General features: G+C 48.1%; 1 protein-coding gene across 1 annotated transcript in view; it reads right to left on the minus strand.

The window, feature by feature from the left end:
- Positions 1-17,011, minus strand: part of CLIC4 (chloride intracellular channel 4) — a 60,421-nt gene extending 43,410 nt beyond the window's left edge. Inside the window, exon 1 of the mRNA XM_066638180.1 lies at positions 16,889-17,011. Coding sequence (XP_066494277.1) covers positions 16,889-16,963 — 75 coding nt within the window. The 5' untranslated portion in view covers positions 16,964-17,011. The remainder of the gene's footprint in view (positions 1-16,888) is intronic.
- Positions 17,012-27,525: the final 10,514 nt, after the last annotated feature.

Consider the following 27,525-nt stretch of genomic DNA (forward strand, 5'->3'; position numbering starts at 1 on the left):
GGCACCACTGCCCTTGAGTCGAGTATTTGACACACCGGATCCGGCCCACAGGCCAGAGGTTGGAGACCCCTGCTTTAGATAGACATTTAAATTCCTGTTTTAGCCAAATACTGGTATCTCCACCTTATGCCACAGGTGGATTTTGTATTTTGTTTTGGGGGCAGGCTGTGCAGCATGGCCTTTCCCAGTTTGAAGAGACACTTTGCCAACAGTCTGAGGCTAAGAGGCAAAGAAGGAAGGCCCATAGCCAGGGACACAGACCAGGGACAGACTGCACTTGCTCCCGGTGTGGAAGGGATTGTCACTCCCGGATTGGCCTTTTCAGCCGCACTAGACGCTGTGCCAGAACCACCTTTCAGAGCGCGATACCATAGTCTTTCGAGACTGAAGGTTGCCAATACAAAAATTTGATTTTAGATAGTTCTGCTGCTATTTTTGTAATGCATTTTGCTATATCCTGCTTTTCAAGCCACCTGAAGCCGCTTATAAACCACACCCGTTACATTTTGGCTTTCAAGCCTATGCCTGTTGTGTTAAAAGACATGCAACTCAATATGCAAAGTTAACGGTTGCCCTCTGGCTTATTACGTGCAGTACTTTTAATACAGGCCCTCGGTACCAAACAAGCCGCAACGCGATGTACTGCAACCATCTGTAAGACACAGGTACATTTGCACAAGCCCACTGCAAACAGAAACTATGCAAGGCCTATGAGAAAACATGGTCTTTTCAAAGCATAAGGACTTGCGACAGTCTCTAGCTGCATTAACCAATCCTTGCAGCTATTAATAGGAACAGTAAAGGACGATACACTGTGAAGGAACACCTCTTAGCTCCACAAGCTCTTTGAAAAACTCTGAAGCACTACTTCCAGTCCAAATTAAGTAGATCAAGCTCCATTTTCTGCAAACTTAACACCAAAGAGGACTCTTATTAATCTCAAAGTTGGGAGAGACAAGGGGACAGGGCTGGCACAACAAGGGAAGCTGAATGCTGGAGATCAAGTGCAAGCTATAACAATCCCTTGACTTCCACCCACTTAACATTCATCGCTTTGCTCTTTCAGCCATGTTCAGTTATAACCACATTTCAAGTTTGGTCCAGGTGTTTTCCTCTTTCGTCCAATTTCATCCAACCTTCCACAACACTCATCAACGCTCTTATGTTTATTTTTCTTTTATCTCTTTTTAGGTTTTGCACATGTTTACATGCATTATATAGATAGTCATTTACATTTTTCACCTGACAAAATAAATTTGCATGCTAAATACGGCTATGAATTGACCCTCATCCATTTTTTAGTTTCATCCATATTCTGGTCCCTAACCAGGGAGAATTGCAAGGTATTTCTGTATACTAAAAAGCTACACGCCAACTCTTAGACCAGCGGTTCTCACACATTCAGCCCCAGGGCCCACTTTCTAGAATGAGAATCTGTCAGGGCCCACCGGAAGTGACATCATCAAGTAGGAAAATTTTTAACAATCCTAAGCTGCAATCCTACGCACACTTGCCCAGGTGTAAGTCGCATTTACTACCATTGTTAAAAGCAAATACAGAATAGCCGGTAAAAGTACAGATCTGTAACACTTCCCCAATGCAGTCACAGACCATGGTAACACCAAGTCTAATATATTAAAAATAAAATACTGAAATGAATGCGGACCCACATGAAGTTGGCTCATGACTCACAGCTTGAGAAACACTTAACACAAAATTTAAGAACGTCACAACTTAGGAACAAGCGACATGCTCCTCTCGGGGGCACAGAATCCATGGAAATGGCCAAGTCAATCCCGGTATGGCTCATGAGGCGCACACTAGTGCAGCGTGGGGCATTCTGCTTTCAGGAAATGGTTCTCCACACTTTCAGAAAAATGCCAAAGCCCCACATACAAGTCCAAGCCTCCCTCCTTATACTTATGCATACTTAAGAAATGCATAGGAAGAACTTCGTGAGTATGTAAAGCACTTCTCATGCATTACGCCGATGTCTACAACAACCCCAGGAAGCAATTCAGCACTGCAGCCGGAGAGCTGCCGCCCAGGGTGAGTGGCTTGCCCAAAGTCAATTAGCAACAGTTCGTGGCAGAGGTGAGACTGAAGCAGGGGAAAGCCCGACTTGAATGGTGTAGAAGAGACTGAGCTGCTATACCAGCTCTTCCTTCAGCTTCCACAGAAGTGCACTGTCACGGCCAACTAGACACTTTTCCAGTGCGCCTGCGGGTCTGCCTCTTACACAGCAGTTATTCCAAATCAGCAAAATGGAATATGAAACTGTACTGAAGCAGTTTAGAATCCCATCTGTGAATCTACAGTCCTGCCCCCGTACCTGCAGGGGATCCACTCCAGGAACCCTTCCACAGATCCAGAAACCAAGGATATGGGGGAACCAGTGGCATAGCTGGAGGGTTGGGCGGAACAGTCAGCCTGGCAGGGTGGGCGAGCAGCCCCTCCGAAATGGCTCCAAAAGGAGGGGCTGCTCACCCACCCTTCTGAGGCTCCCTGCCAGGCTGAGTGCTCCACTCCCTCCAGCTATGCCACCGGGGGAACCCCGTTTTCATAGCCCTCACATGCCCATTAATGTTATTTAAATACTTACCAGGGCGAAAATGATCTTCCTTATACAGGTTATTACTAGCATACACGTTTATAGCATAAGAACATAAGAACAGCCCCACTGGATCAGGCCATAGGCCCATCTAGTCCAGCTTCCTGTATCTCACAGCGGCCCACCAAATGCCCCAGGGAGCACACCAGATAGCAAGAGACCTGCAAGGCTTCCTGGGAATTGTAGTTAAGAACATAAGAACAGCCCCACTGGCTCAGGCCATAGGCCCATCTAGTCCAGCTTCCTGTATCTCACAGCAGCCCACCAAATGCCCCAGGGAGCACACCAGATAACAAGAGACCTGCAAGGCTTCCTGGGAATTGTAGTTAAGAACATAAGAACAGCCCCACTGGCTCAGGCCATAGGCCCATCTAGTCCAGCTTCCTGTATCTCACAGCGGCCCACCAAATGCCCCAGGGAGCACACCAGATACCAAGAGACCTGCAAGGCTTCCTGGGAATTGTAGTTAAGAACATAAGAACAGCCCCACTGGCTCAGGCCATAGGCCCATCTAGTCCAGCTTCCTGTATCTCACAGCGGCCCACCAAATGCCCCAGGGAGCACACCAGATAGCAAGAGACCTGCAAGGCTTCCTGGGAATTGTAGTTAAGAACATAAGAACAGCCCCACTGGCTCAGGCCATAGGCCCATCTAGTCCAGCTTCCTGTATCTCACAGCAGCCCACCAAATGCCCCAGGGAGCACACCAGATAACAAGAGACCTGCAAGGCTTCCTGGGAATTGTAGTTAAGAACATAAGAACAGCCCCACTGGCTCAGGCCATAGGCCCATCTAGTCCAGCTTCCTGTATCTCACAGCGGCCCACCAAATGCCCCAGGGAGCACACCAGATAACAAGAGACCTGCAAGGCTTCCTGGGAATTGTAGTTAAGAACATAAGAACAGCCCCACTGGCTCAGGCCATAGGCCCATCTAGTCCAGCTTCCTGTATCTCACAGCAGCCCACCAAATGCCCCAGGGAGCACACCAGATACCAAGAGACCTGCAAGGCTTCCTGGGAATTGTAGTTAAGAACATAAGAACAGCCCCACTGGCTCAGGCCATAGGCCCATCTAGTCCAGCTTCCTGTATCTCACAGCGGCCCACCAAATGCCCCAGGGAGCACACCAGATAGCAAGAGACCTGCAAGGCTTCCTGGGAATTGTAGTTAAGAACATAAGAACAGCCCCACTGGCTCAGGCCATAGGCCCATCTAGTCCAGCTTCCTGTATCTCACAGCGGCCCACCAAATGCCCCAGGGAGCACACAAGACAACAAGAGGCCTGCATCCTGGTGCCCTCCCTTGCATCTGGCATCCTGACATAACCCATTTCTAAAATCAGGAGGTTGCACATACACATCATGGCTTGTACCGTGTAATGGATTTTTCTTCCAGAAACTTGTCCAAACCCCTTTTAAAGGCGCCCAGGCCAGATGCTGTCACCACATCCTATGGAAAGGAGTTCCACAGACCTAGCGATGCACAGGCTGCCTTCCAGCAGCCTCAACACATGAAAAAACTAGATTGAGGTTGACAGGAAATGGAGGATGCAGTAGGCTTTGCTTCATCAACTGCAGGGATGGACATCAAAAGATGCCGAGACTCCAAGCATGTCCTTAAAGTACGGGCCCACCTCCCACAGAAGCCAGGCTCTCTCCTGACCCAGCCACTTCAGGTGAAGTCTAACTTCTTGGCATACTAACGCTGCCTCCTTGAGATGCCCACTGAAAGATTAGCTGGAGCTCACTTTAAGAGCACCCAATGAGTTTACCCAAGTGTCCCACTTTCAGAACTTGCATAAAATGTCCACTTGCCTGCCCAAGCCACTTCTGTCCTACCACCACTCAGCTGCCCACAAACAAAGCTTGCCTAAGCAACACAATGGCACCCTTGGCCAACAAGGATTATGCCAAACTCCAAAATGCCACAAGACCAGGATGCACCTTTGGCTTTGCAGACCTGCAACAACTGTTCAGAGATGTGTCAGGCAACACTGGGGCTCTCTGTACATGCACTGCTCCTCCTCCTCTTCCATGATTTACCCAGAACACTCAAGTCCCAAGTGCCCAGTCTGAGCAAGCTCACATTCTGGAGAGACCTGCTCTGACAACGGCAAGTGACATCAGGCAGCCCGTGACGAAGAGGTTTTGCAACTGTTCCAGGGAGCTAAAGACAACGGCTAAGCTCTTCAATAGGCTGCCAGCTGGGTATCAGCATAGGGTACCTACCTTAGGACCAGAACAATACGTACTATTAATTCCTATGCAGGTGTTCAAAGTGCTTCTGGTGCATTTTCAGTGGTCCTGCAAAGCTGCCCGGCATTATCGCCACATCCTCAGCAAATCTGCAACCATGCAGCTATACCGGCACCACAGTCCGCCACAATTATCACATCTGCACAACCGTGCATGGCTCGCAATGGAGAGACTGCTATTGTTCAGCAGGAAGACAAAGGTTCCTTCATCCCTCTGCCAGCATACTAGTGACATGGATCACTGACATTGCTACTCACCAAGCTCAGTAGCTTCTTGTAACTCAGATGTGCATAAGACTGGCAGATTTCTACACTGAAAGATTGTTTGGAAACACACATCAGTGCTAAGACTCCCCAAATGCTTTACAATCAGCCACTACTGGGAGGAACCTGCACATGATGCTTTCCAGCCCACGATGAGAGGCTGCTCACTCAAGCTCACACAGATGTGTCACAGGCGCAAAGGGTCCTGGAAGTCCTCATCTCCCTGACTTCACCATGCTACCAAGGGGGAGAGTGGCTCTCAGAACAGCTAGGCTAGGCATGGGCAAGCCCCTCCTGCCTCTGCAACACAAGCCTCTTTTCCATTCAAGTGAGTTCAGGCCAGTGATGCTGCAGGGAGCCAAGGGGCCGAGTTGTGTGTGCAATCTGTTCTTTTATTGCAGGGGTGCTCACACTTTTGGCTCGAGAGCTACTTTGAAACCCAGCAAGGCCCGGAGATCTACCAGGGGGGAAGGAAGCGTCTGACAGACACCCCCTTTAATGTATGGAGCCCCTGCTGGAGTCTAGTCAGTTTCCTCAGTTTTGTTGCTGCATGCCTGAAGAGCAGCTGAAGTGTCAGTTTCAGTGTCAGTTTAGCTAAATATGTCAGTTTCGTCTAGTCACTAGATGAAACTGACATATTAACAGTTTGGAGAGACAGGGCTCCCAGATCTACTCATTTTGCCTCGCGATCTACCGGTAGATCGTGATCCACCTATTGAGCACCCCTGTTTTATTGGGTTTTTTTCCCTTGTGCAATTCAGCGTTGCTGTATTTTAAGTTACTACAAGCCATCCCAGAGGACTTCGTTAAGGTCAAAGATACAGGGGAGATAATAAAACCAAAATCTCTTCTCTTGTCAGGGACTCTCAAGGTATGATCTGAAACCTCAAGAGCCCTAAGACCAAATCCCAGCCTGGTGAGCCCCTTGCACCTTTGTGCATTCAGTCCTCTCAGCCATCTTAAAGCACATCACAGAGCAGGGGTTGGGCAGAACTGCTCCCTAGAATTGGCAAGCAGTATGAAGCCTCTGGATCGCCCAGGCCTACTACAAATACGGCAACTCCTACACTTCAGGATCCAGCTTCCAAGAGTGCCCCCAATGCCGACAGGGCTGGAGAAGCCACCCTCCAGGGCTAGATCGGGACACAGCCAACCCCAGGCTCAATATTCCCAACCCCTGCAAATGTGGCTTGCACTTCCAAGCAGAGTCTCCGGCTCAGGTGAAGGGGTCTGTACAAGATTATCCTTTAGCAAGTGAACTGCATCTACCAAAAGGACTGTGCCTAATGGGATTATCTGGATGGCAAACCAGGTCTCCGATAAGATTATCTTCGGACAGCAAAGCTAGAAATGAACGTGCTGCTTATTTCCTGCCTCTTCTGTTGTTGTTGTTGTTGTTCTGAAACCTTTACTGGCATATCAACACGATTTGCAATCAAAATTTACAATTGACACAGCAATTTGCGTAACAAACTGGACAATTAAAAGCAGGATATCAAGTTATTTAAATTCTGATAGTGTTACTTTAAGAATCTCAGATAAATAACCAGCAACAGCTGCAGTCAGAGAAACACAAACATCACTCATGAACTGCCTCTTCTGTTTTTCTTTCAAGGTTCCCTGTCAAAACACACAACATGGAGGACATTCTTTGGGGAAGGGTTTGTTTTTACATTGCTGTGCAAGAGCAGCAAGTCAGTTATTCACACTCAGCCCAATTAATCCCTGCCAGTTCCCACACAGCTATCTGGAGTGCAGGGGACTATTTGGCCAGCGGCTGTGACATCCAGTGTAAGGCCTGAAAACCAAAAATCCACATCTGATTACCCCTAATGGGGACTTGGAGGGCAATCCCAGAAACCTCAATTGGCTTACCTGCTGTTTTAAAATTATCATGAATGGAGCATGTAAACAATCCATAAATTCAAATCCAGAGTAAATTAGTGCATAAAAAGTTTAAAATTAAGCATGGGGACTGGGGATGTTGTCAAGAGGAGGAGGGATGAATTACCCTTGGGTCTCTTTCCGCCTTGTGATGCTATGGCATGTTAAAAAGCAGTTCTTTCCTCCAAGTTTCACAAGTCCACACTTTACACTGTACCACTGCAGTGTTTCTCAATATTTGTCCTCCACCATACCACTTCCCACGGTCCACCTATTGGAAGTGCCACCAGAAGTTAACCGGTGATGACATCACCACCAGTTACTTCTGGGTTGGGAGGCCAGACGTGACACTACAAACACCAGTAAGAGGCTCAGGGTAGACAAGGCAGCTATTTCAGGTGCAGAAAGGTGTGCTTTGGAGCTCTGCCCACCAACTCACGCATCCTACTGTCTGTTGTGTTGCATTCCTGGTCTCACTGCCAGGTGGCAGAGGCCCAGGGGTCCCACAAGTACCACCAGGCACCACCTCAAGTACCACTGGTGGTACCCGCACCACTGGTTGAGAAACACTGCACTATTGTACCGTATTTGCACTGTCTAAATGGAGTCCACTTTACTATCAACATTTTCTAAAAGGCCAAAACCTCTGGCTTCCTATCGGCCAATTTCCACAGAATGAGCAGCTTCACGCCCACTTCAATTCTTTTGCATACCAAACTTACAGTTTCACTGCACCCCTAATGTTCTGGAGTTTCTATTTGATTCAGAGTTTTTCCACCACCTGGCAGGAGAGTCGGCACCCAGGGTGGGAGAAGATATCGCAATACCTCCCAATTATTATCTGTACAGGATGAACTTACAGACTGTTGCTAACAAATCTGTAAACAGGAGAACAGAAGTAACATCTAACTCTTCCAGAAAGTCCACCAAAGGAATCCATGTTTACACTGGGGGCCCTATCCCATTCAATTTTCTGGTGCTGATGCAGCCACAATGCAACCCCAAGGTAAGGGAACAAATTCCCTTACTTTGAAGAGGCCTCCATGACCCTCTCCCCAGGATGCGACACACGCCCCATTGGTATGGCAGCATCAACACTGAAAAATTGAATGGGAATGGACTCTGAGACCATGCACATAGGAGCAGAACAGTTTTAAATTAGTATAACACTGGCCACATGATGCAAAGATGCTCAGAAAATGTATGCACAGTGGCATGGGGGGAATTGCCACTGCTAAAAAAACTCTGTTCTCTAACGTTAGCATAATCAAGGGCTACAATACCAGTCATACTGGGCAGTTTAACATTGTAATTAGCTTTTTTCAAGCAACAATCCCTAGAACTCACACTTTTATAAATACATAGCTCTTGGGGGCATGCTAAAATTAGCATGCAAACACTTCCTTGCATTGTTTAAAGAGAAAGGGCACTGATGTTCATGCTAGCAAAATGCCTTGTGTCAAAATATTTACAAGTAGTCCAATAAGAATTCCCAAATTAAGCTTGGCATTTGTTTGAATAAGTGTGCATTACTGAATTCCCCCCCCCCCATTGATTATTTCAGTTTAAATACTTTTGGCTAATTAAAAACACTGGAGAGCACAAAGCTCACAGCAGCATGTGCCAGTCAGACATACATGTTAAGATCCCAATCCATTTCAGACACCAGAAAATCCACATCACTGTGCACAGCTAGATGTGTATAATTTGTTTTGCACCTACACACTCAGAACCTGAGAGTGTCAAGTGTTTTCTAGGAGTAGTGTTACTTTGACCTGAAGATACGATTTAAATCCAGCCAAGACAAGAGCTTCAGATGCCTGAATTAGGGAGCTATAATCAACCTCACAATGTTGTGATGTATCACTTGCACTCTGCGCATTAAAGACTTAACGCATAACAGCATCTTAGAATGTAGCTTTCCTTGGTCTGGCACATGCTCTATCCCAGCAACACACAAAAATAACCCCTATTCCATTGCCCCTATTCCAGACTTTAAGATTCCACTCAGTCTTTTAAATATTGCAACTAGACTCTGGAAGCAATCCTCCCTTTATCAATTATACATGCAAACCTGCTAGGAAGCTCTTAGGGAATGAGATATATTAGCTCCTTCTGCTTAATCAGCATTTAAGACAGCAAATATTTGCATTGCGAGGGAGCAAGCTGTATGCAGACCCCCAGAGGCATAGGTGGGATGGCACAAACTTGGGTTATTCATTACCATAGACCACCCGCTTAAGTGCTACAAGCACTGCTGTATTTCAACGGTACGCCTGGGGCTCTTTGCAAATATGCTTCAGAGCAGGAAAAGGCCATGAATTATAGCAGCCCAGTATAAATATTTTGCTTTCACAGACACCACAGAAGTTGCAATGATTGCACTTAACCACTTTGCACACTGGGAACTAGTAAGGCCCATCTGTTTTCCCACTCCCGGCACACTAAGCAGATTTTTAGCCAACCACTTGCAGGTCTCTGCAACATGTTAAATTCCCTAAGGAGTTACTGCATCCAGACCCTGAATGCAGTTATTCTTTGTGAATATAAGTCACACAACTGCTTTACTCTAACCATCACACTGGCAGAGTCCATCCAAGATAGGACCATCTTGGCTAGGATAGGCTCACAAGCGACAGTCACATACAGTCTCGTGTCCAAAAGTGCAGCGGCAGAGTCAAGCACTGGGTGAAAAGCACTACAGGAGACATCACTGAACTACAAGGTAGGAGAGCGGCACCCACTGGCTTCATGCAACCCAGTATGCCCTGCTCCCATCAACTACAACAGCTGTCAATCACAGCCAGGAGGAAAAGCACCATAGTTGGGTTGGCAACCTTCAGTTTCGAAAGACTATGGTATCGTGCTCTGAAAGGTGGTTCTGGAACAGCATCTAGCGTGGCTGAAAAAGCCAATTCGGGAGTGACAATTCCTTCCACACCGGGAGCAAGTGCAGTCTGTCCCTGGTCTGTCTCCCTGGCTATGGGCCTTCTTTCTTTGCCTCAGACTGTTGGCCAAGTGTCTCTTCAAACTGGGAAAGGCCATGCTGCACAGCCTGCCTCCAAGCAGGCCGCTCAGAGGCCAGGGTTTCCCACCTGTTGAGGTCCACTCCTAAGGCCTTCAGATCCCTCTTGCAGATGTCCTTGTATCGCAGCTGTGGTCTACCTGTAGGGCGCTCTCCTTGCACGAGTTCTCCATAGAGGAGATCCTTTGGGATCCGGCCATCATCCATTCTCACAACATGACCGAGCCAATGCAGGCGTCTCTGTTTCAGCAGTGCATACATGCTAGGGATTTCAGCTCGTTCCAGGACTGTGTTGTTTGGAACTCTGTCCTGCCAGGTGATGCTGAGAATGCGTCGGAGGCAGCGCATGTGGAAAGCGTTCAGTTTCCTCTCCTGTTGTGAGCGAAGAGTCCATGACTCGCTGCATTACAGAAGTGTGCTCAGGACGCAAGCTCTGTAGACCTGGATCTTGGTATGTTCCATCAACTTCTTGTTGGACCAGACTCTCTTTGTGAGTCTGGAAAATGTGGTAGCTGCTTTACCGATGCGTTTGTTTAGCTCGCACTAAAGCAAGTTGCATTAGGCACATATTCTGTTTCTTTGGTCCACATGGTCGGCTTACAGCAGCAAAAGCCAGCCATGAAAACGGCCACCAATGTTACTAGCCAACAGAGAGCTTTCCTGACCTGCGCGATGCTCAAACATGTATGCTTGTCATTTCCAGGACAACTTAGAACAGTGATTCCCAAACTGTGTGTTAAGACCCACTGGTGGGTTGTGACCTGATTTTTGGTGGGTCCCACAGCAGTTGAGCAGAGCCTCCAATGAAAACACAGGTGATGGAAGGATCAGATAACTAATTGCCTCAAGCCCTGAGGCTTTCCAAAAATCAGAATTGCCCTGCATGGAGGTCCTACAGTTTGCAAACATGTAAATATAGAGAGATAATTTTCTGGTTAAGTGTACATAAGTAAAACTATTATTTCTTTCTAGTCTTATAAACCTGGGTGGATCCCGGTAGACTGGCATTTTAAAAAGTGGGTCCCAGTGCTAAAAAGTTTGGGACCAACTGACCTAGAAGGAAAGAGGGAATAGCCTTTTCTGAAGCTGATCACAGCGTCCCTGCCCAGTCACAAGGCTTCATGGATAGACAAAAGTTACCCCATCTTGAAACAGTGTGATGTACATGGGTGCTAAATAGTTAATGTGTTTTGGCAGGAAAAAAGACTGTGTGACAAGGCAGGAAAACCATCTGAGGACAGCCTGGGGGGGAACACCTGGACCAACAGACCCCATGCTCTTATATGGGCATAGCCTGGAATGTTCTGCCAACACTGTATAAAGGGGGGTTGCTCAGCCAGGGGTGGGGTAGAATAGTTGTGACGCCTAAGGACATTAGCCACATGCACTATTACTGGATTCATGAATAAAGTGGCAATTATGCTAATATTCTAAACATGAGTGTTATTACCAGGCAAGCCTACACATTAGGTGCACAGTAATTTTGCTTATATAGTCACAAAGGTAGCAGATATTAACAAGTCTGACTTAATGTACAACACTGGATTGGCAGCAGCTGCCAGATATCGGATAGAGTGGCCTTCCATTTCTCAGAAGTTTATGAACCCATAAAAATCTATCAGTCTTTTAAAAAATGTGTCAACCACAGGACTCTTGTTTTTGCTGCAACAGACTTGCACCACTACCCCTCAGCTTTGGATAGTTTCCAAGGTAACAATGAGGTTCTTCCGTTCAGAAAGTTCTGTGCGAGAGTTATAAGGATTGAGCCCAGACTGTAATTTTACCATAGCTCCCTCTCCCTGCCAAAGAATACCACTGCTCAGGTGGGGAGCCAATGTTCAGTCCAAGCAGTGCAATATAAGGTGGTCTTGGTTAAGTCATTTCTGCCCAACGTTGAATATAGGCCACAGGGATCAAATGTGTACACCTGTGGGCTGGGCAGAAATGGGTTAACTCCACACTGGGGCCCTTAAGCATTTCCCAGTCAAATTCTCCAAACCAGTGCATGCATTGCAAATAACCCACTGCGTACAGAAGGGTCCAGAAGCCTCTTTCCTTCAACAGGGCCTTCTGTCCTATGGTAAGCAGGACTAAAGTTGACTTTGCACTGTGCTCAAGTCTTAAAGACTCACTGCTCTAGTCCCAAGTCATGGGGTGAGCCCAAATACACCAAGACAAGAGTAAGGTGGTTGTCTCCTTGTTTCCAAGACATCCGTTCATTGCCACTTCTCCATAATTTCAGGGAGTAAAAATGGGGTAAGAGATGCAACCCTGGGGCACCAAGTTACCTCAGGGCTATGCTGCAAGATGGCAGACCTTAAGTGATGAGGACGAAGGAACAGGCCGTGAGTTGATGCCTCTAGCTTATGAGTCAGAGACATGAGACACTCAAAAAATCAGTATATTTTTAAAGGGTCAATGCTTTCTCCCTCGGCTACAAGAAGTTCCTCTGAAAATCCTGGTTCTGTAGAAGTGGAAGGAGGAACTCCTCAACCCAACCCTATTTGCACCACTTTCAAGAGCAAGTGAGTCAGGGATTATGCACGGCCTGCATGAAGCAGTAACTTCAGGAGAACATGACTTCATGCCAATGCCTCATCCAACCTCCGCCCCCTTGCTCAAGACTTCTGCTCTCAGCTATGGCCCTTGTGTGTCAGATGGTGTGGAGGGGGTGTGTCAGAAGCAAGGAAGGATGCAAAGGAAAAGACTAGCAGGCCACAAGGGACAGAACTCTTGAGTAGGAAAAAAAAAAGGCTTTCCAAAATACAATGTTGAATGAAAGCCAGAATATTAGGATATGACCTCAAAACAAGGCAAGCCTTGAGGTTGAGGACACATACAAAATGTCATTACATTTTAAAGTACAGGTATGTGTTGCTTACCAACGGGAACCATTCTGGAAACCCCACTGTTAGGCACAATTGTTGCACAAAGTCATGACCCCCCGAAAGCCTTGGGGCAACCCTTTAACACCTCAGAATGGCTTCCTGAGCCAGAAGGCAGGAAGGAATGCAGGTAACCGAGAAAGCATGAAGGGAAAGCGCATGAACGGCTGAGTCAACAAGGTGGATTTATGGAAGTTAGCCCAGTAAGGTCAGTGGGAGTACCATTGTAAATGCAGTTAGTTGTTCCTGGAAGATCCTGGAAACCAGGGACATGTGGTGGGTGGGGAGACAGAGCCTCCTCACCATAGTCCTTCAAAAGCAGCACTGCCGCTGTGGGAGGCATGCAAGCACTCACAACCCATGTGCAAAGCACTTGGGTCGTGAGTGATTGTGCACCTCCCAAGGTGGCACTGCTGCTTTTCGAAGGACTACGGCAGGACTACAAGTGGCGGCTTTTATAAAAAGCACATGCAAAACAACCTAACCCTCTGAAAATGATGCCCAACAGCTCATGTACTCCTAGCCAAGATGCAAAACCAAAGAGCTTCAAGAGGCAACTATCAGAAACAGAAGGGTGGAGACTTGCCATTGAACCAGCTTTGCCATGCAGAAGACCCTTTCAAAATATTCTCATTTCATAGTACCGACATGCTCCACAGTGGAAAACTGGTTTGCTAATGGTCAATAAACAATGAACTGGTTTCTAGTCATGCAGGTGAAGGTTCTCTGGGACTTGGAACACATAGCCAAAAACCCCTTTCTTCTTCTACCAAAGCCACTAAAAGTCAGGCTGAATGCTGGGGCAGGGGAGATAAGGAGGGAAGACTGTGGTTGACTAGAGATGCAGCACCCAAAGGGAGGTCTTTTTTATTCCAGAAGAGAGCCACTTCAGAGATCAGGTGAAAGGCAGAGTGGAACGCCAACCTTCCGGCACTGCACCAACCCAGAATTTAATTCCTTTTTTTTAAATAGTTTCTGGTACCACTACATGGAGGAAGGCTAACCAACTGACCACACATTTGCGTCCCAGAATCCAGGAATGGATCAGAACCAGAGAAGCACAAGTGTGAACATGCATAAGGATAGCAGAGCTGGAGATACAACCCCAGGCATCTTTTGGTAGCAGAAAACCTGTATACTGCGCTCCTTTTCCCATCAGATAACACACAAAGCCACAAACAAAAAAGGACAAGTTTTCCTAAGAGTATAAAGAGAGCAAGAATATTTATCCACCAACAGATACTGTACAAGCAAAGATACTCTCAACACAATCATTAACCCAGCCTTACCCCTGAATGATGTACCAATGGAAGGGCTTACTCACTGGATATGCACAAAGTAGGTTTCAGGTAAAGGCATTTGTTTCCAGTGAGTAAACCATATTGAACACAATGGGTTTACTTCTGAGAAAAATACAATTATTTGTATTTACAACCATCTCTAGGTATAACCTCTGGCTAAGGCACTTCGTGTAAAGGGCAGGACTTGCACCAGATGGGAACTTAAGGCATTTCTGCTCAAGGTTGCATATATGCAACAGGGACCAAATGTGTATACCTGTGGGTCGGGCAGAAATGGGTTAAGGTATGCCAGGAGCAGAATCCTCTACACCAGGGCAGGTGATAAGGATGACAGCCCAAAGGCTGGATTTCCCAGGTTGGATTTCCAAGAGACCAGAAAGGGAATGCAGAAATTCACACTGAACCAACTTGCCCCATAGGGTGGAGATGTGTTTCCCAGGCTTTGTATCCAACTGGGGATAGAAGGTCAGAGGCAGCACTAAATTCAGTTCACTAAATTCACTAAAGTTACAGGATCCATTCTAATGCAGTGATTGCCGAACTAGAGCTGCCCTTTGTCCCAGAACTATTGAGACACTCAGTTCACCACCGCGGGCCTCCCACTTAGAGGACACAGCCCCAGTGGGAAGGATGCCCAGAGCCGCTCAGTCCTTGGTGGAGGGGGGAGGGTTGGACACACAGGAGTATGAGTAACCCTGAGGACTGCATGGCTTGAAGGGGGAAAAGAGAAACCCAACTGAGGTTTACACACCCCCAGCAGATAGCAAGATCTATGGTATGGCCACACCTGGTGTATTGTGTCCAGTTCTGGTCGCCGCATCTCAAAAAAGACATAGTGGAAATAGGAAAGGTGCAAAAGAGAGCGACTCAGATGATTACGGGGCTGGGGCACCTTCCTTATGGGGAAAGGCTACGGCGTTTGGGCCTCTTCAGCCTAGAAAAGAGACGCCTCGGGGGACATGATTGAGACATACAAAATTATGCAGGGGATGGACAGAGTGGATAGGGAGATGCTCTTTACACTCTCACATAACACCAGAACCAGGGGACATCCACTAAAATTGAGTGTTGGGCGGGTTAGGACAGACAAAAGAAAATATTTCTTTACTCAGCGTGTGGTCGGTCTGTGGAACTCCTTGCCACAGGATGTGGTGCTGGCGTCTAGCCTAGACACCTTTAAAAGGGGATTGGACAAATTTTTGGAGGAAAAGTCCATCACAAGTTACAAGTCTTGGCTATCTCAGCATGCCAGGTGCAAGGGAGGGCAACTGGATGCAGGCCTCTTGTGGTGTGCTCCAAAGGGGCATCTGGTGGGCCACTATGAAATGCCAGAAGCTGAACAGGATGGGCCTTTGGCCTGATCCAGCAGGGCTCTTCTTATGTTCTCTACTGGATTTCTACCACTTTTCCACTGCAGTCCTTTCAAGACACACCTCCTCCCCTCTTACTTTTTGTTGATTCTTTGTTGTTGTTTTTCTTTTTTGTTTTTAATTAACACCATTTGTTGTCTTGCAAAGTCTGGAGCTTTAAAGATGGAATGTTTTCTCCCCCCAAAAAATATTGACTTAAAAGGGGAGGGGGATGAGGAGGACAGAATCTGCAGGGGACCCTGGAGCAAGCCTGGAGCCATGATGGAGGAGAAGGCTGGGGGGGTGAGGAAGACTCCTCAGATGGAGTAGGGCTGGAGTTCAGTGGGCCTGCTTATGCAGAGGCAGCAGCATCCAGCTTCAATTTCACCAGCTGGTGCTGATGAGGTTGAACTAGCCAGGAAAGAGGGCAGGTCAAGCAGATGCCCTCACTGAGGAGCAGGCAAGGAAGGTGGAGATAGAGAAGTCTGGAAGGGAACTGAGCTGAGCCCAGCAGAAGAAGAGGCAAGCTGAGGCTCCAATCCTCTCCACCTTTACCTAGGAGTAAGTCCCACTATAGTCAACGGAGCTTACTTCTGAGTAGACATGCCAAGGATTCAGCTGTTAGGCTGCAATCCTATTCACACTTACTTAGGAGCAAGTCCCTTTATAATCCATTGGGCTTAGTTCCAAGTAGACATGCCTAGGATTGGGCTGTTAGATGGCAAGACACACCCAGAAGTAATCCTATCCACACCCAGAAGTAATCCTATCCACTTACCTAGGAGTAAGTCCCATTAGAGTCAATGGGGTTGACTTCCAAATAGACAAGCCTATGATTTGACTGTTAGATGGCAAGACGATTCACACTTACCCAGAAGTAAGTCCCATTATAGTCAATGGGGCTTACTTTCAAGTAGACATACTTAGGACTGGGCTGTTGGGCTGCAATCCTACTCATACTTACCTAGGAGTAAGTCCCACTATAGTCAATGGGGCTTACTTCTAAGTAGACATGCCCAGAATTGGGCTGCTAGACTGCAATACTGTCCACACTTACCTAGGAGTAAGTTCCACTGCAGTCAGTGTGGCTTACTTCCAAGTAGACATGTCCAAGGGCTGCTAGGTTGCAACTCTACCCCCACTTACCTAGAAGTAAGCCCCATTATAGTCAATGGGGCTACTTGTGAATAGACATGTTAGGCTACCATCTTAGCCACACTTACCCAGGAGTAAGTCCGTTTATAGCCAATGGGACTTACTCTCGAGTGGACATGCCCAGAACTGGCTCAGGCACCCCCACCCAAGAGCCCCCTTACCTTGACGAAGAGCTCGATGAGCGGCTCCCTGTCGCCGCCCTCCTTCACGCCGTTGACCGGCACCGAGAGCGCCATGCTCGGACACTGCACTGCAACTCCCCTTCAGCTCCGCCGCGAGAGGCGGAGACCGCAACTGAGGAGGGCGGCAGGCGTGGCGTGGCTTTTTATATCGAGGGGCGGGGACTTTGGGAAGGGGGCGTGGACTAAATGGACCAACCGCCGACAGAAGTGGAGGAGGGGGCGTGCCTCGCGCGCGCTTTGGTCTGCAGGCAGGCAGATGGGGCGGGGCCCAGCTGTCAAAGCGGAGTGGTTTAAATTTGCATAGGGGCGTGGTTTGGGGCGTGGTTTCGTTGCAGCTGTTCTTCCTCTGGCAAGCATCGCTGGTGGGAGGGTGGCAAAGCGAAGGCGCAGAAGGGTGTGATGCAGAGGGTGGTAGAAGAGGGTCTTCTGCGACCCACCCATAGGGCCTGCGACCCACCCGTATTCAATGGGATTTACTCCCAGGGAAAGGTGCACAGGATTGCAGCCCTGCTTCCCATCTACAGCCCAAGCCTATGCATGTCTACTCAGAAGTAAATTCCATTGTGTTCAATGGGATTTACTCCCAGAGAAAGGTGCATAGGATTGCAAGTCCTACTTCCCTTCCTGCTGCGCATCTACAGCCCAAGCCTGTGCATGTCTACTCAGAAGTCAATTTTGACATGGGGAGGAAAGACATCCCTCTTTTCCATCCTTTGCTCCTAGTACATCTGGAAGGGAATTCTTACTGGCCTCATGTGAATGGCTGTTTATGTCCCCATCCTGTCCAGGGGTGGGCAAACTTTCAACCTTAGGGATCCTGGACCTTTAACAATTGTACAGAAGACGGAATTGCAGCAGGTGCAGCTTGTCATCTCACAAATGAGAAGCTACATCTGCAGAAATTCTCTCTCCTACACAACTGTTAAAGGTCCAGGATCCCTAAGGTTGAAAGTTTGACCACCCCTGCTGTATACAAAAGCAGTGCACTTACCTGTGTGCTTGGAGGCCAGCCAGGGCTGACACAAGACCTCCCAGTACCTGAAGTGCCACACAAAATGTTCCCCCAGCAGTGTGCCAGCTTCCACCACCCTTCCTCCTACTCCCTGGATTTGAAAAGCACAAGAGAACCAGAGAGGAAGTGTGGAAGGGAGGAGAAATGCATGAGCCTGCCACTCTCCTCCATTCCATTCCTCTTCTTTTTTCAGATCCAAGAAAAGGGGGGGGGGTTGATCAGTGAATTGCCAACCCTGATCAGCTCAGACTTGCACCAGCAACATTTCCAAGTTGACCTATTACAGCTGTTGGGGCTTACCCATGGGCAAGGGGACAAATGTCCCCTTACCTCAAGGAGACCTCCAGCAGCCAAAATTCCCTTGTGGGATGCAGCACAGCCCCTGATGTTGCTGCTACATCACCATGTGGGAATTTAGTGAGGATTGGGCTGTGCGGTTCATGAAGAGAGGAGAATGTTATGATTGAGATTGAGACAAGAGGCTTGCCGGCACCTCCTTCCATCCTTGGTGGAACCTCACCAGACAGCTCACTTCTGTGGTTGACCACCAAAGGGAGTTCTTACTGTTTGGTGGCTGGTTGTGGCAAAAATAGAGGGGGATGCTCACTTCCCGTTCTTATTCTCTTGTGTGCCACAAAGTGTTGTTGGCATCCTTCAGTGTCGGAAGACCATGGTGTCACGCTCTGAATGGTGGTTCTGGAACAGAGTGTCCTCTCCAGTGCGCAAAGCCTGGGTAAAGTAGATATGGAGGATAGACTGTTACCCATGCAGCAAATCCCCCCTCTCCACGTCGCTGAAATGGTCCAATGGAAAGGCAGAGGCCAATACGGTTGGCTCCAGCGGCGTCGCAGGAGTTGCCAGAACGTGACTGTGTTCAGCCATGAACTGCCTCAGGGACTCCGGCTCCGGATTTTGCCTCGAGGTTGACTCCTGTAGCCTTTTCCTTAACTGGATGTAGCCACAAGGCAGTGGAGGTTTGGGATCAGAGTTTTCCTTCTCTCAGATGAGCTTCCTTCCCAGACTATTGAGTCCCATCTACCCGGGCATGCTGTTTAGTGGCCTCTTAGGACAAGTACAGCCAAACTGAGGGCCTATTCTTATCCCCAGCCCCCAGGGGAAAGACAGGATCATTATTAGATTACCCATAATTTTAATATTGCCACAAAGACAGGATCACTAATAGAGTACCCATAATTTTAATATTGTAAGGTCGTTACACTGATTTTCCATCTGGGATATCTGATTCCAGGAGTGGAGGTGAGAGTGTGAGGGCTTGGTTCAGAGGTTGCTGAGCTATGGTGCTCCCAAAGAAGCAAGAAACCCCCTCAGAATGCAGATTTCCCTACAAGATTAAAACAAACCACCATATGTGAAGTTGTGCATCTTGCCTGAGATGATGGCTCACCTTGATTTGTATTCAGAGGACATGGGTTATTTAGGTCCAGAGCTTTTGGAAAAGGAATTTAGGCTGCAGTCCTACATGTTCACCTGGGGATAAATCCCACTGAATTCAGTGGGACCTGCTTCTAAGCAGACAAGCATAGGACTTTCCTGGAAGAGAATCGGGGGAAGCTATTCCTTATGCAGGACTGCTTTACTCATCACTGAGGAACTGAAATGTACACAGATTTTCTTGGGTATACAGTGATTTATTTTTAGCAAATACAGCGGTACATGTAAATTCCAACTATCCTCATTTTCCAGGGACAGTCCCAATTTTCTAGGCTCTGCCCCAGTATGATGCGGTCTACGTAGTTTTATTTCAGCTGTTAAATTTCACAATGTGCTGAAATACCTTTTCAAAGAGAAAAAATTAGCTCTAGCCCAACACTCTGCTCCACACTTCCTCTTCCTCGCCAGGTGCATAGCTGGGGCGGGGGGTCACAGGGATGCTGTGACCCTGGGCATCACTCTATGGGGGAGGGCAATGCCACCACAGCCGAGCCACTTGGAGCAAGGCCACTCTCTTCAGCAGGCCTTGCTCTGAGTGGCATGGAGGCTGCTCTGAGGCACGACCTCCCCAGGCCTTAGAAGGCCTTCTGAGGCCTGGGGAGGCCACGCGCAGCTCCAGTCACGTTCAGAGGGTTACAGATAAGTGGGCAGCCTTGGAATGTGTGCCCTGGGGTGACACTCCTTCCAGCTATGCCACTGTTCCTTGCCATCTCTTCCTTCATTTTCCAGCCCAGGGACTGGGCAGAAGAGCATGGAGAGAGTGGACGGATGGACATGGGTGCCTCTGCTAATCGGTGGCCTGAGATGACCTGCTTAGTCGGCCTCACGGATGGGCCGGCCCTGTCTGTGAAGTTCCATACAACTTCAGAAGGATACAGATGTGATTCTGCCTGATCCTGATGTTTGCATGGATTTCCCCCTGCCCCCAATAAAATCCCATCCCATCCTTAGCACTGGGTTCCCCTTGTCTCATTCCTCTGTCCTTGCCCATCAGGAGCTATCCTGCAACACCTCTCCTTTCCCCATGAATCACACTGGACCGCCACACCCTGAGCTAATTTGGAAGTGAGGTTTTGTTTCTGTATATAGAAGAAACTTTCTGTTTTCCAACACAGGGAAGGGACAAGAATAGGCTGCCTGCGTCATCCTGCTGAGGCGATGCCCAATGACCTCATGTCTAGCTGCAAACAGCCACCACATGGGGCTGTGCTTGGCAGACATGGGGCAGGAAACCAACTTCCTGCCCTTTCTCCTTCTCCACACTCCAGGATCTGCAACCACAGCTCTTGCTCACAGCAGCTCCTCCTGTTCAGATGAAGGAACCCAGAGACCAAATCCCCACCCAGTGCATGCTGAACTCAGTAGCAAACCACCAATTGCTGTTCAGGGTGTAGGGTTCCAGCCTTCATTTTGGCGTATATTTTATTATTAGGGCTGTGAGCCTCAACCAGCAAAAAGCAAAACTCAGGCTTTTGCAGGGCCCAGTTTTATAGGTGGAGCTGCAAGTTTTTAAACATTTTTTATCCATTTTTTTGCAGGAAAAAAATACACTTAATAACACTATAGGAAAATGAACAAAACAATTGCCAACAGAAATGAAGATGTATGTTTTCAAGACCACTACAAAGAGAAACTAAGATATATCTGCTTGGGGGTGGGAGAACCTGCAAGTTTTTTTCCAAAAAGAAAGGAAAAAAGGTCAGGGACATGTGGTGGGCGGGGAGGCAGGTGAGGCAGAGCCTCCCCACTGGAGTCTTTCAAAAAGCACCACTGCCACTGTGTGAGGTGTGCAAGCACACACAACCCATATGCTATGCACGGGACTCCGGTGGGGAGGCTCTGCCTCACCCGCTGCATGTCCCTGAGAAAGATGGGGCTGCAAGTTAAGAGGATATTTGTTTTAAGGCCCTTTTGGTTCAGCCGCATTGCTGCGAGAAGGACTCGAGAGAGAATGTTCCAGATGACCTTTGCAAGTGACCTGACACAGGCTCTCACCGCCTACTTATTTACATTTCCTTCAGCAACTGTACAAAAGCACCCACTGGATTTGGGCGGCCTGCACATTGATTTACTCTTGAGGAAACCCATTAATCGTCTGCCGTTCAGCCACCTAATTAGTCCACCATACAATTTCATCAATTGACCATTTTAATTTTTTTATAATTCAGGTTAGATTTTTCACAAGCTAGGCAGATGATCGTGCAATTCTACACGTCTTACACATAAGCAAGCCTCACTGAATTCAATAGGACTGACTTCCCAGAAATTTTACATATACCTATCAGTCCTATATATACTTTCCTCCTGGGAGTAAAATCCTATGGAACACAATTAATTTTTGTGTATGAACATCAGCATAGTGCAGAGGTCCCCAAACTGTAAGCAAAAACCAGCTGGGGAGCCATGGAATCTTCACAAAAATCCTGCCACCGTATACAGCCCTAATGGGGACTCGTGGCCAATGGCCCAGTAGCTCAAGGAAGCCACCATCTGAAAAAGTTTGGGAACCACTGGTATAGTGATCTAAAACCTTCATCTTTATTCAGGATTTTCCCTCCTCTGCTTCTCATGTCCCTAATCTCTGGCTAGCCCAAACTGTCTTTTCCCTGACCCTATTGCATGCTGGATCTTGTCTGATCTTGGAAGCGAAGCAGGGTGAGGCCTGGTTAGTACTTGGGTGGGAGACCGCCAGGGAATACTGGGTGCTGTAGGCTTATACCATGATCTGGGAAGTGAAGCAGGGTCAGGCCTGGTTAGTACTTGGGTGGGAGACCGCCAGGGAATATTGGGTGCTGTAGGCTTATACCCTATTTCCCTATTTCCTTATACCTTATTTCCCTGGGGGCTGGGGGCTAAGAATAGGCCCTCAGTTTGGCTGTACTTGTCGTAAGAGGCGACTAAACAGCCACCGGGTAGATGGGACTCGTCAGCCTAGGAAGGCAGCTCATCTAAGAGAAGGAAACTCTGACCTCAAACCTCCACTGCCTTGTGGCTACATCCAGTTCTGGAAAAGGCTTCAGGAGTCAACCTCGAGGCAAAATCAGGAGCCGGAGTCCCTTAGGCAGTTCATGGCTGAACACAGTCACGTTCTGGCAACTCCTGCGACGCCGCTGGAACCAACCGTATTGGCTTCTGCCTTTCCATTGGACCATTCCAGCGACGTGGAGAGGGGGGATTTGCTGCATGGATAACAGCCTATCCTCCATACCTTCTTTACCCAGGCTTCGCGCACTGGAGAGGACACTCCAACTTCGCCATCAGCCACACTAGACGCTGTGCCAGAACCACCTTTCAGAGCGCGATACCATAGTCTTTCGAGACTGAAGGTTGCCAATACTGAGGCTTATACCATGATCTGGGAAGCTAAGCAGGGTCAGGCCTGGTTAGTACTTGGGTGGGAGACCGCCAGGGAATACTGGGTGCTGTAGGCTTATACCATAGTCTTTGGAGACTGAAGGTTGCCAACCACTAAATCCCAGCTAAAATAAATATATTTTAATGGCCAACAAAAATTCCACATGAAATGTATGCAGGCATTTCTTTGCGATACAGAAAAGAATGTTATTAATTGTTTTGTGTATATATTTATATAAATTTACACACACACCCCAAAAAATGTACAGTATGCATGTCAGTTTTAGAATATTTGGCATCATTTTGTTTCCTATCGCCAGTTTAGATAATCTGATTCAAAGGATCATGTTGCTGTATTGTTTATAGAGCAGCAGAGCCGGCCTCTCTGTGAGGCTGATTGAGACAGTCGCCAGTCCTCTTCCTACCACTTTCTGGATTTGAAAAGATAGAAGGGAAGAGGTGAGAGGGGCTGGCATTTTCTTTACAGGACAAGTAACACCTGCAAGATTCAGGAGCCCAGTTCTCTGACTCTAGTGGTGTGTCTACCAGCAAACTCCTCTTCAGTTTGTTCTAAATATGCTGTCTAACTCATCTTTTTTTGTCTTTGATCAGCAGACTTGGCCCCAGCTGGCAGCCCCTTCATCGCCACTCATCACCACTAAATTTTTTCTCCTCCATGCGCTGCCTCCGGCGCATTCTCGGCATCACCTGGCAGGACAAAGTTCCTAACAACACAGTCCTGGAACGTGCTGGAATCCCTAGCATGTATGCACTGCTGAAACAGAGACGCCTGCGTTGGCTTGGTCATGTCGTGAGAATGGATGATGGCCAGATCCCAAAGGATCTCCTCTATGGAGAACTCGTGCAAGGAAAGCGCCCTACAGGTAGACCACAGCTGCGATACAAGGACATCTGCATGAGGGATCTGAAGGCCTTAGGAGTGGACCTCAACAAGTGGGAAACCCTGGCCTCTGAGCGGCCCGCTTGGAGGCAGGCTGTGCAGCATGGCTTTTCGAAGTTTGAAGAGACACTTGGCCAACAGTCTGAGGCAAAGAGGCAAAGAAGGAAGGCCCATAGCCAGGGAGACAGACCAGGGACAGACTGCACTTGCTCCCGGTGTGGAAGGGATTGTCACTCCCAAATCGGCCTTTTCAGCCACACTAGACGCTGTTCCAGAACCACCATTCAGAGTGCGATACCATAGTCTTTCGAGACTGAAGATTGCCAATACATACATCATCAACAGAGGATGTTGGCAGATAGTGTGACTAACGGCCAGTCTATTTCTGGCCAGCTGCATACACTTCCTCTGCTTTCTCTAACATCCACTAAGTACTTTTGCTTGCTATTGGGGTGACCTTTTCTTTGGTTTCAAGAGATGCTTTCTCTGGCTCTTTCACTTGAAGGTGAGAGATCAAGGAGTTGGGAAGGCAATGAAAAAAGCTTCATAAAACTCACAACATTTGGGTTCTAGGAAGCTTTCAGGAGCTGCGCAGGAGCTAAGCAGAGGTCCACCCATGGGTCAATTTCACATGGATGGATTCTTTGGCATGTTCTGGCTTTTAGGATGCTTGCAGCTAATCTGGACAAACATTTCCTACAAGGAGAGGTTAAAGCGTCTGAGTGTCTTTCAGTTAGAAAAAAAAGTGATCTAGGGCCCAATCAGATGCTTCTCTGGCACCTAGGAAGACAGCAGTGCCAAAACGGCCAGCACTGTTTCCTATGGGGCCAGGGAAGCTCCTGGAGCTTTCCTTGGGGTAAGAGAACAGTGGTTCCCTTACCCCATGTTGAGCCCAGGCAGCCCCAAAGAATCTACGCAAATCTGCTATTGAACAGGCACAGAACCAAGGAGACATGTCAGTCTCTGTGGTTCAGGAGGGAGGTTAAAATTCTGCAGCAGCCTCTGCCACCATCTCTGCTCCCTTCCTGGGCCTGATCCTCCCTCCAGCCCATCCTCCCCCCACCTTCCTCCCCCCCCCCACCGAAAAGCCTCATCTCTGAACAGCAGCAATACTAACCACCCAGCACTTCCCCAATGTGTCTTCCCCCAATGGGCAACGCAGCCTTACCACTGGTGCCAGAGTGCCTTATGGCACTTTTTATGACACCTGGACCAAGTGGTAAGGTTGGATGGTAAGCCTGATCGGATCAGGTTGTAAGACCTGGGATGGACAGGGGATGGACAGAGTGGATAGGGAGATGCTCTTTACACTCTCACATAATACCAGAACCAGGGGACATTGCTAAAACTGAGTGTTGGGCGAGTTAGGACAGACAAAAGAAAATATTTCTTTACTCAGCGTGTGGTCGGTCTGTGGAACTCCTTGCCGCAGGATGTGGTGATGGCGTCTAGCCTGGATGCCTTTAAAAGGGGATTGGACAAGTTTCTGGAGGAAAAGTCCATTATGGGGTACAAGCCATGATGTGTATGCGCAACCTCCTGATTTTAGAAATGGGTTATGTCAGAATGCCAGATGCAAGGGAGGGCACCAGGATGAGGTCTCTTGTTATCTGGTGTGCTCCCTGGGGCATTTGGTGGGCCGCTGTGAGATACAGGAAGCTGGACTAGATGGGCCTATGGCCTGATCCAGTGGGGCTGTTCTTATGTTCTTAACTACAATTCCCAGGAAGCCTTGCAGGTCTCTTGTTATCTGGTGTGCTCCCTGGGGCATTTGGTGGGCCGCTGTGAGATACAGGAAGCTGGACTAGATGGGCCTATGGCCTGATCCAGTGGGGATGTTCTTGTGTTCTTATGTTCTTATTACCTGGAAGTAAGTCCTGTTGAGCCAGGATTGGCCCATGTGTGAGGTCAACTGAGCCTGTTGTCTCAGGCAGCACATTGATGGGGGTGTTCACTTCTGTCTACCCATCTGCCTCCATTGCTCCTCCTCTTCCTCTAACTCCCTGGCTTGGAAAGGGAAGGGGGGTGAACTAAAGAAGTGTGGAGGAGAGTGGGGAGCTAGAAGTTCTGCCCACCACTTCGCTTCCATCCCCTTCTTTCCTTTTCCAGTCCAGGCAGCAGAGACTGGCAAGTTACCAGGTACAAGGCAGCAGCAGCATTTGGCCTGCCTCCAAGGCCTTGGACCAGTAGTGCTGCATTCACCGTGAAATGTACTTCCGAATAATCACGCATAAGATTGTGCTGTAAGTGGGGAGCTAATTGAGGCATCTAAAATTATTCATCGTGTGGATAAAACGAAGAGGGCAGTCAATTCTCTAAATTCAGGAGCCCCCTTCAGATGATCACGGCATGCTTTGGAAAGGCCAGTGCCACGACCTGTATACCTCCAGGCTCCTATACTCCGAAGACAAAGCTTGCCAACGACAAAGAAGTGAGTTTTCATTGCTGTGGAAGGAGGGTGGTTGAACAGCCCTTGCTGCTCCTCTGAAGGCACCTCGCTTTCTCTGGAGGCCTCGATGCTGCAGTTAAAGTGGCTTCAACCGATTGTGCTCAAGGGCCATAGAGACCGAGAGACAAAGAAAGCATTGTCTATGCAGGCTCAGCCCCCCCCCCCACATCCCCTGGAAATGCTACTGGTGCGGGCCAGCCCCCTCCTATAGCAATCCCCACATTCTTCCCGATTGCCTTTGCGCTAAGAACACAGGAGGAGGTATGTAGGCTTTAAGGCTCAAGCATGTTGGGCTTCTCCCATCAGTGCATTCATGCGCCTTGAAGTGCGCTGCAAACACATCTCCGTAGAGGCGATAGCCATTTCCAGGCACTGGAGCCTGGTAAATCACTTCCCATCAGTCCTGTGACTGTGTATTCACATAGTAAAAGTTGCTGAATGCCTTGATGCCAGCTCAGGTGAGACTTTAGCATCCAATCCTGCCCCCTGCAATTAGCAACACGTTCTCATTTTTGCTGTTCGTACAACAGGCACCTGCGTGAGTATGCAGGGCCCTAATTGTGCGGGACGGGTTCATTACTTTATTGCTGATGTTGTTATATGGTTATATATATATATATATATATATATATATATATATATATATATATATATATATATATATATATGTTGTTATATTGTTGTTGTTGTATTGTGTCCAGTTCTGGTCGCCGCATCTCAAAAAAGACATAGTGGAAATGGAAAAGGTGCAAAAGAGAGCGACTAAGATGATTACGGGGCTGGGGCACTTTCCTTATGAGGAAAGGCTACGGCGTTTGGGCCTCTTCAGCCTAGAAAAGAGACGCCTCGGGGGACATGATTGAGACATACAAAATTATGCAGGGGATGGACAGAGTGGATAGGGAGATGCTCTTTTCCCTCTCACACAACACCAGAACCAGGAGACATCCGCTAAAATTGAGTGTTGGGAGAGTTAGAACAGACAAAAGAAAATATTTCTTTACTCAGCATGTGGTCGGTCTGTGGAACTCTTTGCCACAGGATGTGGTGATGGCGACTGGCCTGGACGCCTTTAAAAGGACAAGTTTCTGGAGGAAAAATCCATTACGGGGTACAAGCCATGATGTGTATGCGCAACCTCCTGATTTTAGAAATGGGTTATGTCAGGATGCCAGATGCAAGGGAGGGCACCAGGATGAGGTCTCTTGTTATCTGGTGTGCTCCTTGGGGCATTTGGTGGGCCGCTGTGAGATACAGGAAGCTGGACTAGATGGGCCTATGGCCTGATCCAGTGGGGCTGTTCTTGTGTTCTTATGTTAATGTTTATACTGGATACCACTTTTCAATGAAAAAGTGCACAAAGCAGTGTGCAGAGGAAATCAAACAACTCAGTGGCCCCCTGTCCCCAAAGGGCTCACAATCTAAAAAGATGCAGAAGAATCACCAGC

Source organism: Tiliqua scincoides, chromosome 10 (genome assembly GCF_035046505.1).
Source record: "Tiliqua scincoides isolate rTilSci1 chromosome 10, rTilSci1.hap2, whole genome shotgun sequence".
Lineage (NCBI taxonomy): Eukaryota > Metazoa > Chordata > Lepidosauria > Squamata > Scincidae > Tiliqua > Tiliqua scincoides.